Source organism: Labeo rohita, chromosome 23 (assembly GCF_022985175.1).
Source record: "Labeo rohita strain BAU-BD-2019 chromosome 23, IGBB_LRoh.1.0, whole genome shotgun sequence".
Classification (NCBI taxonomy): domain Eukaryota; kingdom Metazoa; phylum Chordata; class Actinopteri; order Cypriniformes; family Cyprinidae; genus Labeo; species Labeo rohita.
The window spans coordinates 18,253,157-18,265,643 of NC_066891.1; the positions used below are offsets into that span (position 1 = coordinate 18,253,157).

Genomic DNA, 12,487 nt, shown 5'->3' on the forward strand with positions numbered 1-12,487 from the left:
TACTGAACTGTGAATATTTTCACAGATCAGAATAGTGATGTTAGTGATTTAGGGAAGGGCCAGCTGACCAGTACTGACCTGTGAACATTTTTACAGATCAGAATAGAGATGTTAGTGACCCAGAAAAGGGTCAGCTGACCAATACTGAACTGTGAAAGTTTTCACAGATCAGAATAGTGATTTACATGACCCACAGAAGGGTCAGCTGACCAGTACTGAACTGTGAATATTTTCACAGATCAGAATAGTGATTAATATGACTCAGGAAAGGGTCAGCTGACCAGTACTGAACTGTAAAAGTTTTCACAGATCAGAATAGTGATTAATATGACTCAGGGAAGGGTCAGCTGACCAGTACTGATAGAAGAAAAAGAGAGCAGAGCATTAGGAACACTGTTACGCAATAAATAGCGATTGTGAAAGTTTTCACAAATCGAGTTTGACTTAAAAACAATGTTTTTGTATTTGAGCAGTCTGCGTGTTTAATGGCAAAATACGTTAAACATGAAGAGCGCATATTTTTCACATTCCTTACTATAGCGGACTTACCAAGGGGGTTACGGACAAGAGCTTTGCTGTGAAAAAATTCACAGATCAAGCTGGTTCACATGACACTGGTTTCAGTCTGCTAAGTTTCCAACTTTCGGAGCTATAAGCATTATAAAATTAAGAGTCGAAAAAATAAAATAAAATTTCGGCCAAAAGGCACATCATCACCAGAATTCACAAATCATGGAGAACTACATTCGGGATTATTTGCATGTTTATGACAGCGCGTTGTGTATTTATAGCCAAAAAAAATCCGAATATCACACCGCAAACTATCTTTACTGCGGTCAAGACAACGTTGTTTTCTTATTATGCTCTGGCGTTCTCTCGGTAATGTTGCTTATGTTAATAAGACATAATTTATCAAGATATTAGCTCTTCCTGTTTGAATGGGCATTTCTAGACAGAAAATAATATTTGCATGTGTGGGTTATATTTCGCATTTCCCAGTGAATATGGGCTACTGTATGTTTCCTCGAACTGACAACATACAGCCTAACAAATAGGTTATGGTTATATAAGTGCCTGGAAAAACGAAATTAAAAAAAAAAAAAAAAATGAAACTGCTTTTGATCTTCACTGTGGTTTAAACAGAAGTCAGATGAACATGGGGGAACCAGATGAAAGGGGAATTTCCTTCAACATAGTTCAGAGGCCACAGCAAGTGTTTGCTGACATTAACTAAACTTAATGTCAGAACTTTTCTCTGTCTGCACAGCAAGGACACTTTCTCTGTCACACTTTCCATCTTATCTACAAGATCTGAGCCATACATATTCCACACATTCACTGTGTTTTTATTAAGAAAAGTAATAAATGCATACTGGTGTTACAGTGAGTATGAAGTAAGACTGAGAACTTATAATAAACAAATAAGCAGCTAAGTTTATCTTGAAAACTAGATACCTCCTTAAGCTGATGGATGATAAAAATTCAAACTTTAAATTCAGACTTTGAATTCGTCAACTATAAAATGTATAAATTATTATGATTATAAAAACTACACATTTTCATATTTGTACAGTACAGTGACTGATTTATATAACCAAGAACAAAGATTATAATCAGTTATTACAAAGCACCTATGATATGCATAATAATCTGCATTTACTTAAATAAAACAATTCACAACAAATAATATTTTTAACCACAACTGACAGTTTCCTGTTAAAAAAGTTCATTAGACAGAGTGTCGCTGTTCAGAGTTTCTTGTAAATGATTGTGAAATGCAACTGCAGCTCACATACACAAAAAGATGGAGTCAAGATGAGTCAGCTTTCATGCCTGCTTGCAGTTGTTCTAGCTTTTCTTGCAGTTCCTGGGCACAGCCTGACAGGTTCATGTAGTGTAATGTTGAGTAGATATTCTCCATCTTTGCTCCACTGCTCTGGCTCCACAGACGTAGCATATGATACTGCTTTTCTAGATAGGACGGGCCTGCCTCCAGTTCGATCCGCTCCATTTGATCATCTGACACAGAAAGCAGTCGCAAAAATTCCTTCCAGCGCATGACGGGAACTGCTCTTATGACAGTGTAAAGCACTGGTGCTGGCCAGGTCTCTTTCTGCAAAACCTGCATCACTGGGGGGAAAGTAGATATGGCATTTAGATACAAAGGCTGAGAAACTCCAAGCTCTCAGGCTAATCTCCTGATGACTGCTTTCAGTAAGGCGAGCTTATACACTGAGTAGGCCTATCAGTGCCAGATAATTGGAAGTTATATCACAAAACAGCCATGATGCAGAACCAAACCGTTATTCAAAATAGTTAGTCGAAAACCCACAACACTGTACCTATCAGCCTAACAACAAGATGATGAGTGTAACACCTTTTTATAATGGATTCTAAGTTCCGTTTGGGTGATCTCGTTTCCAGTCTTCATAGAAATCCACGTTAAAATGAGGTAAAAATCGACTGAATTAATTAAACTGAAACCTTTTCAATATAACTACATATAAAAATGTGCACAGGGTTAAGCTGTGCTCGTGTTGGCTGACACAGTAAGGAATTCCTGTAAAAAGTACTTGTTTTGCGTACCAGCAAACCTGTCTGTGTAAACACCAGCGCTGTATGCCTTGCATAAACGATGATGAAAGAAAACAAGCATGACTTAAAACGCTTACGTTAAAATACTGTGTGTGAAAAAAAAATTACGTGTGATCTTACGTGTGTTTGGGAGCTGTATATATCCCTCATCTGTTTTAAATGCAGCTAAGTTTGTGTCGCTTTATGTCATCTTTCTACTCACTAAACTATGACAGGTGAATTACTGCAAAAAGGCGGTCATTGCGACACTGTAAAGTGATAAAAGGATGGTGCCATTTGCTTTTAAAACCATTTTCATAGCTTTAAAGGAGAAGTCCACTTCCAGAACAACTATTTACTAATAATTTACTCACCCCCTTGTCATCCAAGATGTTCATGTCTTTCTGTCTTCAGTCGTAAAGAAATTATGGTTTTTGAGGAAAGCATTTCAGGATTTTTCTCCATATAACGGACTTCATTGGTGCCCCAAATTTGAGCTTCCAAAATACAGTTTAAATGCAGCTTCAAAGGGCTCTAAACGATCGCAGCCGAGGAAGAAGGGTCTTATCTAGCAAAACGATCGGTCATTGTTTTAAAAAAATGCAAATTTGTATACTTTTTAAGCACAAAAGCTTGTGTAGCACAGGCTCTGGGATGCGTTTTGAATGATTCATTCATTTTGAATGAATCTTTAATGTAACTCAGGAAGAACGAGTCGTCTCGGGGAGTGATTCATTCAGTCGCACAACATCCTATTAGGTTCTGAACTGGAATTAATTCACCTGTTTCAAGTCATCGGGTTTTTTCGAGCCGTTCGTTCATCTTACGGGGCTGTCACATGATGCTGATTTAGCTAAAATGAACGAAATTACTCGAAAAAAGATTAGTTCATTTTGCTGAACGAGACTCAAAGGTCCAAGTCGGTAAAATGATCCAAACTTCCCATCACTACTACGAATCACGTCTTTGAATCATCGTCTGTGTACTCCGGCTCAAAAATGTAGAGTATGTCGAAAAACTCCATGATATTTTCTCCCACAACTTCAGATTTGTCTGACATTTGTACCTTTTTGTTTGTAAACAGCATTTGACTTACTTGCACTTTCTTAGTCTTTGCGCGTTCGCTTTGTAAACACTGGGTCTATGGTTCCGCCTACGTTCCACGTGACATTCCGACGTGATTCAATAGTACGTGAACGCGCATCCCAGAGCCTGTGCTACACGAGCTTTTGTGCTTAAAAAGTAAACAAATTTTTATTTTCCAAAAAAAACAGCCGATCGTTTCGCTAGATAAGACCCTTCTTCCACGGCTCGTTTAGAGCCCATTGAAGCTGCATTTAAACTACATTTTGGAAGTTCAAAATCAGGGCACCATTATATGGAGAAAAATCCTGAAATGTTTTCCTCAAAAAACATAATTTCTTCACAACTGAAGACAGAAAGACATGAACATCTTGGATGACATCCTTTAACGTTACATTATAGACCAATTTGGAGTAGACGTTACTGTGACGTCCCTTGCGGCTGCGCATGCACAGTGGTTGCAAAAAAACACTGGTAACAAGTGGAGGTGAACGTTTAAAATCAATGGAATAAGAGAAAAAAATATTTTTGTGCCTTTTGATGTCAAAATCGGAATGCAAATAATTTTTATAAAGTTGTCGTCAAAGACGCCATTTGAAACTAAATGCAGACTTTTAAAAGGACATACTTATTTTTATTTTTTTTTTTTATCATATTTTTAAAGCATACATTTGATTTAAACAATACATCCACATAATATTCACATATGCTGTTTATAGGGGACGTAATGTATTAGCCATACAGTTACAGCATGAAAATGATCAGCATGAGCATGATTTTTGCCCTGAAAAATCTTGTCGAGCACTTGTTCGGCACGGATTATCTGGTAATTTGAAACGTTCACATATCGAATCGTTTAAGATTTCAGGGAAGATAACCTGCAAATGATGTGCGCGCATCCCGAATGTTTACAAAATGATAATTGGTCTATTGGCTTGGAAAATGTGTTAATTTGGCTAGAAACACCAGACACCGGAAATGTAAAGCACCGTTCTAGTCAGGTAAGACATCTGCATTCAGGAAAACGGTGAATACTGAACTCATATCTATGACTGGACTCTTCTTGAAGTCACTGTGACTAGGCTACATTGTACAAAAGTCTGTAAACATAGGGTGTAATGTACGGGTAATATGAAGGTTTTTTGCGTATTGATTTTTCTCAGGTGTTTTCCCCATATTTTGACTTTTACATAATATTGTGTTGCATTTAGGAATTAAGGGAAACTTAGAAAATTACAAGTATCTTTTCCGTTTTTCTACTGATTTTTCCCCTTTACTGTACACTCGATAAACAAGTTTATAAAATGAGATTGAGCGATATGAAAGAATGAAAGTAGTGCTGAATGGGTGGAGTGATTTACAGCATTTTAGCAATTCAGACTACTGAATGCTGACACATTAGTAATAATACTAATAATAATAATATTAATAATAATTAATAATAATAAAGAATAATAACAATAATAATAAGAATGTAATAAGAACTTTTGACGGGAATCATAATATGCTGTTTTTAGGGAAATAAGGGAAAATAGGGCTACACTGTGAGAATTAAAACAAAAAATTCTCCTTTCGTTTTTTCTCATCTACTCTGAAAATTACTTACTTTGTTTAACCAGCAAATTTTACTGCCCTTTCAACAAAGTTATGAGGCTCTTACCACACCAAGGAAGCGACTGAAAGTGTGTGAGTTATTAGAAGTTACTATCTGATTAGACAGTTCTCAGAAGTTGTACATTACACAAGTAGATTCTGTAATGTAAGCCTGGGGACTAGCTGATTACAATCAGTTTCACATACGCCTACATGATTGGCAAAAAGGATAAGACTAATAGCTGACAAGAAAGACTTGAAAAATTCAGAAAAGCAATCACAAAAATTTCTTAAATAGAGAATAAGACTTCATTAAATTTTGCAATGTCTTAAAGTGGTCATGAAATGCATTTTTTTATAATGTGTCCTGAAGTCGTTTTTTTTTACCCTGGATTTAGGTCTCTGATTTGAGCACTCCACTGGAAGGCCCATAATTAAATGCCCACTGCTATGATTGACTAACATCTTTGCATATAAAATGAGCATGCAAACTCTCTAAGAATTTTACTGCATTTTTACTATAACAGCCACCAAGATCGTGAAAAGTGTTGATTGTAGATTTTTATCTAGAACTACTCCAGCTGCGTCAATGGTTGCAGTACTGCACTGTAGCTGAACATAGTCATCATGCATTGATCTCCTGGAATCTCACGAATACTTTCCTCATATCTATCACAGTAAAAACAAAATAAGAGACTCATTGAGCAGTGTCACCGATTACAGAACTTTGCCATTGATTATAATTGAAGTTTTGGTGAAAATGCCGAAATCAAAGTCGTACTGAAAGTGATTCCAACAATATCGTTTCTCTGTGCCTTTATCATTATAGTTGTGGTGGGGACTCTCCTATTCTTTAATATTTAAAATGATTTTTAGAAGTATATGAACGGGTAACGGGTAACCTTTAGTGTGTCTCAAATCCTAGTATGTTGAAATGAGTATAAAGAAAAATACAAAAATGGCAGACATCTGAGGCCAACTGTTTAGCAGAGATGTTTAGATAAAGAGGTTTGTGTGATTAATTATATATAACTTTGCTAAAAAAAATTATGATTAATTTTTTATTATGCATCATTATGCAAACACATGAGGAGAGTTCTCGGCTTGAAAGACGTGTGAATGGCAGATGAACTTGCGGTATAAATCTTATAAATGTAAATATCAGGATGTAATTTACTATAAATATAACCTGTAAGTTTCAGAACTTAAAACTTTCTCGTTAGTCACGAAGCCAGTCTGTAAAACTGACAGGTTGTGGAATGTGCCACTTTATGACGTAATAGTGTGGCTAAATGCCACCTATGCAAAGGAAGATCAATGCCTGCTTCCACATCACTGCCTGTTTAGCCCGCCCACAGATTTACACACAGAGTGTGTTTACGCAGAAATCAAATGATAAAGATGGCTCCGGAAAAAAAAAACAAAAAAAACAAGACGCTGAGCAGTGCCAAGTTGTGAAAAAACAATCTTTGCATTGTCTTCCTTCTGATCATTTGATCGTTATTTTTAATGAAGTTCCAGACCACATCAGTAAGAACTTGGTCCTTTGTTCACTTCATTTCTCACAGATATGTTTTGAAACAAAGAACAATTTGACACAGAAAGTTTGAAACTAATAGACTTTGCTGTGTCAACTATATTGGGTCTGACAGTAATGAGTGAGTAACAGTTTTTATTATGTGGTCACTATCGCTTTGTCTGTTATTACAATCTGAATCGAATTAATTTTAGCCTAAATCACAGCAGTGTCACTCTATGAAGGATGTAGGCTGTCAAACATGCACAGCTATTAGCCAATCATAGCAGTGGGCGTTTACTTCTGACGTCTGCCAAGCCTATTCAAACAGAGCATTCTGATGAGGGGGGTTAAAACAGGACAGAAAATAGCTATTACTTCTAAATTGTTATGTTTTGTCATGTAATTCTTGATAACAGTATAAGGGGACCTCAGAAAACAGTACAAAATAATAAAAAAGGTCGGTTATGACCCCTTTAATATTTTTATAATTACATTTTGGGTTTCCGTTTGCTATCAGGGGGGCCATGATGCTCTGTAAATCTCCACTGAAGGTGCTGTGTGGGTAGCTGGTCACTGGTAAAGTTTTAATAGTGGTTCCATTTCTTTCCTTTAAAGACAAACAAATGGTAATATTAAAAAAAATTCTAAAGATCATTACCACCTTGTAATTTAATAGTACATAACAGAAATGTTAAATCAAAAAATTACAAACCATTGCTGTGGGAACGTTGATTACGTCATTAGGTTGATCTGCTGAAACAAAGACCAAATTCATTAAACTTGAATATTACAACATGCAGATTTCCTAAATCGATGTGCATTTCCTATTTTAAGAAAGAAGTCAAACCACAAAATTAAAAGAAACAAAACACTCTGTAAGGAAGCAAGGCCCCATTAAAAGTATAACAAGCTTTGTTAATCTAAATCAAGTATATGTGAGTGTAAATGAACCTGGCTGAATTTGTGGATGTTTGCCAACATGCCACATTCTGGCTTGGCGGCAAAGCCATCTTCGTCTACAGAACCAGAGGAGAAGAAGACAGAGAAGACCACCAAATAAGGTCACAATGATCAGTAACGTCAGCAACAGCGGATAACCTAAGAAAAGCGACAGTTTATGTCAAACAAAATTACTTATTATTAAATGTCTAATTATACATGTTTTGATGTTACCTTTTGTAACTGTGGTACAAAAAGATTTACAGGACTCATTCTCGCACTTAGACCTGAAACAAATTACATTAATTAATAGAACATTTACTGCGACCCAAGACACTTTTATAACTATAAAATAACTACAAATGTATTTAACATATGAATATTTCACAAGTTTTAAAACAAATCATTATATTCCTTGGTACACTGGAAACTGAAATAGTGTTTCATTGGTGAACATTCTGATGTGGATGCTAAGCCTTACGCACAGGAAAACCACAACCCATTAACCTACATGCTGAAATCCAATTCTTGTTAAATACAGTAATTTATCAAAAATCCATCGAGATTCAAAAGACATACAGAAAAAAGTGAATATTAGACCCCATACTCAACACAGCTCTGGCATTGTCCACCATCCGGAAAATAGCCAATCTCACAAACTACTGTCGTGGTTTTACTAGTCGTTTGATGGCTACAACTCTCTTTACAGTGCTGACCTGAGTAACACATAAAGGGAAAAACAAACTATTCAGTTACAGTTTCCTAGCCACAAGATATTCAGGATAATTTATGTCGAATAGAAAGTATCGCCTTGGCCATAAATTTGTTAAAGGGTTACTCCACCCCAAAATGAACAATTTGTCATTAATCACTTACCCCCATGTCGTTCCATATCCGTAAAAGCTTTGTTCGTCTTCGGAACACAATTCAAGATGTTTTGGATGCTTTTATTGGAAGCTTTTATTGGTTTGGAACGACATGGGGCTAAGTGATTAATGACACAATTTTCATTTTGGGGTAGAGTAACCCTTTAACTTCCTTTAATGGTACTTACATTTACTGCAGTTTTGGCAACTGTCACAGTGTTCACAGCCTCTATCACTCTTGTAAAACCCAGGTTTACAATTGCAGACACTGTTCTGTGTTGATGTACAGTTGAGAACCTGAACTTCATAAGCTGTAAAACCAGGAGTCATTAATTTAGATATAAAGGCCACCTTGTGACAGTTATATAAATTACAAATGAAATACAACATGTGTTAATTAGATTGCAATAAGTGCATTCTGATATTTTACTTACCAGCACTATCACATTGCTTACATCTGAAACAATTTGTCAATTTATTTGAAGAGTCTGAGAAAAAACCGCTCGGACACATCTCACAATCGCCCTGTTGTGATTTGAAATATCCTGCAGGAAAACATCAAAATAATAAGATAAAACACTTGCATTTTGTTTAATTATATATTTTGAATTTATTCCAAAAAGATCCATCTATCATGGGTGTTTTTCCCTGTGGTTTTCCTATTATTTTTATTTTAGTTAGTGGGAAGAACGTCTGTTTACCTGCTGGACAACTTTCAGTTGTCGTGAGTGGTATTTCACTGTGGCATTTGCATTGGGAGGCTATAAATAGTATAAAAACCTGGAATAAAAACAATTAACTGCAATCAAATAAATGTCATTGCCTTCTGAATATATGAAATACCATATTTAAAATAAAAAAAAAACTGAAATCTGAATGTCTGAATAGTCACTGTTTTTGATGCCAAAGACCCCCAAATATCATGTTCTCTTGTACATTTTAGATACTCTAAATGTGAGAAATAGTTTAAATATGTGATAATATACAGAAAGGACTATGCTTACAATATACACTTTGGTATCAAGATTGTTTCTCCTAAAATAAAAGTGGATGCAATTGTTGACACACACTAAAAGTACAGAGCTGTCAAATTAATGTTGATAGCAAAGTTCAGATCATTTGAAGAATTTGATGAGAAATATTTAAGTTTATACTACAATATCTGTCTTGCTTTGGCATTTTAGCAAATTTGAGAACTGTTTGAGAAATTTTTGTGATTAATTGTGATTCATTTCCAGTAACTTCATCTCGGTAATAATGAAGTTATTTTTTTATTTTTTTATTTTTATTCATTTCCTCTGACAATGTCTGCTTTGTGGTCTGTTTGAAAACCTCTTACATTTATGAAGCACAATCTCTAGAAAGTTCTTGATAAAAACACTTGGTCAAGATGGATTATATTTTTTAAAATTATGCTATTTAGATATTACTACCATAATGAAAAGGGATATCCCACTTAAACTTGCACATCTGAAAAATACTTATTCAATATTTTTGAAAATAGTTCGCCAATAAACAAAAAATATAATATATGCAGGAATCTGTCAGACTCAAACTGACTGACAGTCAATGGAAGTTCTTGTCGCATTTGATGGTTAAAGGATATAGAAATATGCTGTACAAAAATTATATTTTTTTCCATCCTCGTATATAACAATGGACAATTACTAGAGATAAACACCAAAATTTCAAGTTAGAAGCAACAATACTGATTGAAAGGACATTTTAAAGTGAACTTAAAGTTAGAAACGTTTCTTTCTTTCATTTCTTTTTAATATTTATTCTTATATCTATATTCTAAAGAACTCATTAATTTGATTAATTTACTTATTTTTATAATAGTTCCTTGTACCTGACACTTTTGAATGGATTTTAATCTTGTCTTCTATTGTTAAATAAATAAAGACCTTTACTGAACATAATTTATTATACTATAAAATAATATATATTTATAATGTATATTTTATATCACATATCACAATGTATATAACTGATAGCAGTAATCTACCTCTACTTATCCATTACAGTTTAACTAGACTACAAGTCTGCAAAGCTTAATTACACGCAAGTGTCGCTATTGTTGTTGAGGTTAACCAAAGGTGTCGCAACAATATGCAGCCAAAATAAGAGCAGTTATTGTAACAGGATGGTGGTTACTAAAAAATGTATTTTTCAGAAATGGAAAAATATATATATAAATAAAAAAACAATAGTTGAAACCTGGGGGCTTAAGGAAAAATAGCAATTATGGCACAACCTGTCCATGCAAAGGAAACCACAACAATGGCAGTAAAAATGAAATACTTACCAAATCCAAACACAGCGTTGACACAGTCATGATGAGATGTTGTATAGTTTTAGCTGAAGAGTCATGAATGACGAGCAATAGTACGTTTTGAAATCATAGACTCACAAATGGAAAACATAAAATACTCCAACTCTGCTTCATGTCAGCATTTGTGGCATCCACCGTCTACCTCACTCTGACTGAGAATCTGTTTAGACAGGAAGGTGAGTAACCAACCCAGAAAGCTTTAAAGTACAAGATGTGAGAGAAAGTGTGACAGATGAGAAACAGGAAAACACGTCAGACTATTAACCTCAGCATACAGCTGGATATCAGATCGTTTATAAGAACTGTCATTTGGTTAATAAACATGCCTACATGAACTCATTAATTTCATTACAACCTATAACATACATTCCATAACAGAACAAAAAATATGACATGACATTTTGCAACTGACACAAAGTAGAGGAAAATATGTCTTCTCTTTTTTTCTTGGTAAGCTATTTTTAGTTTAAACAGAATTTTCATTACAAATATGCAATGAATATGCAATATTTGCAAATATGCAATACTAAGTGGAAAAGGTCGCGTTAAAACTAGGGCTTTTTTCTGAGACAGCTCAAATGTAAGACATTGCTTAAATACCGCAGATTTTATGCTGAATAACACATGTTAGGCACAGTATTGCCAGTCATGTTGTTTTTTCAAACTAAACGGAATGCGTCAGCAAGCGGTGTTTAAATTCTAAATGAATCAGTGTTTTAAATAAATGATTCGAAGACTCGCTCACAAAAATGGTCCCTTGTCGCCACCCACTGGGCATAACGATGTAAATTGGGGAAAGAAAAAACCCTCATCGCACATAATAATACAGCCTGACAGTCTGGGACGCACAAACACGGACGAACGGAGTGATACAAAACAAAAAGAAAAGTCGGAAAAGTCTGAGTGCTGCGGGAACTCCGCCCAGCCAATCAGATTCGAGAACTGGAACTAATTGTTGTACAGTGTAAATGCTTTTAACATCACATAATCAACCCAAAGACATGAATTCACGTTAAACTAACAAAACTAAATTTAAGGAATAACTAGATCTTTAGGATAACTTTAGCAGGTTACCACTTGTTACAGTGTGAGAAAGGGACTCCACTGGGAACTTTGATGTATATGAATCACCATTGTGGGTTTGAAACTGTGATGCGCAGATTACTAGTACAGCACTGAACTACCACCAACACATCAAATCTGTAGGTGTGACTTGATGTAAGTGATGACTTCATTTGATGGTCAATATGCCTGTTCGTAGGGCTTGTAAAAACTGTTCTAAGCTTTTAAAGCATTTTACACTCAACAGTTTGTCTGAACAAACTTTCCTTGTTTGTTTACGTGCCGTGTATTTGTTTGAATGGTAATTTGATCTTTAAAAACAGATTTATTACACCACTGATTCTTGTGCTTTACTGTAAGGAATTTGTTAGTGTGGAAATAGTGATACATTTAGAGGTGTGGGCAAGGACAGATCAACCCTATCAGCAAATTACCATATTATTTAAATTTACTAAACAACCACTTGTAACTAGCTGTTACAACATTTAATACAATTAACATGGGATAACTTACTAG

The 12,487-nt window shown here is 35.1% G+C and overlaps 1 protein-coding gene across 2 annotated transcripts; it reads right to left on the reverse strand.

Moving 5' to 3' along the window:
* Nucleotides 1-1,323: 1,323 nt before the first annotated feature.
* Nucleotides 1,324-11,180, reverse strand: si:ch211-112c15.8 (tumor necrosis factor receptor superfamily member 25). Of its 2 annotated transcripts, none has more exons than XM_051096589.1 (10): nt 10,883-11,180; nt 9,276-9,354; nt 9,009-9,119; nt 8,763-8,885; nt 8,316-8,424; nt 7,943-7,995; nt 7,721-7,867; nt 7,482-7,522; nt 7,262-7,376; nt 1,324-2,130 (listed from the first exon to the last, which is right to left on the reverse strand). In XM_051096589.1, exons 1-10 carry the CDS (start codon nt 10,910-10,912, stop codon nt 1,811-1,813), a joined length of 1,128 nt encoding a protein of 375 aa, XP_050952546.1. In that variant the 5' UTR covers nt 10,913-11,180; the 3' UTR covers nt 1,324-1,810. The 2 variants fall into 2 exon arrangements, with proteins under 2 accessions (XP_050952546.1, XP_050952547.1); XM_051096590.1 differs by having other exon boundaries at nt 7,482-7,519; nt 10,883-11,179.
* Nucleotides 11,181-12,487: the final 1,307 nt, after the last annotated feature.

Bases quoted from the DNA above. Each gene is read 5' to 3' on its own strand.
- si:ch211-112c15.8 (XM_051096589.1), bottom strand. From the start codon at position 10,912: ATGACTGTGTCAACGCTGTGTTTGGATTTG. The intron at 8,425-8,762 runs GTAAGTACCATT...TGTGTTACTCAG, and splicing joins TTGCCAAAACTGCAGTAAAT to GTCAGCACTGTAAAGAGAGT. The intron at 7,523-7,720 runs GTTCATTTACAC...TCTTTGTTTCAG, and splicing joins ACATCCACAAATTCAGCCAG to CAGATCAACCTAATGACGTA.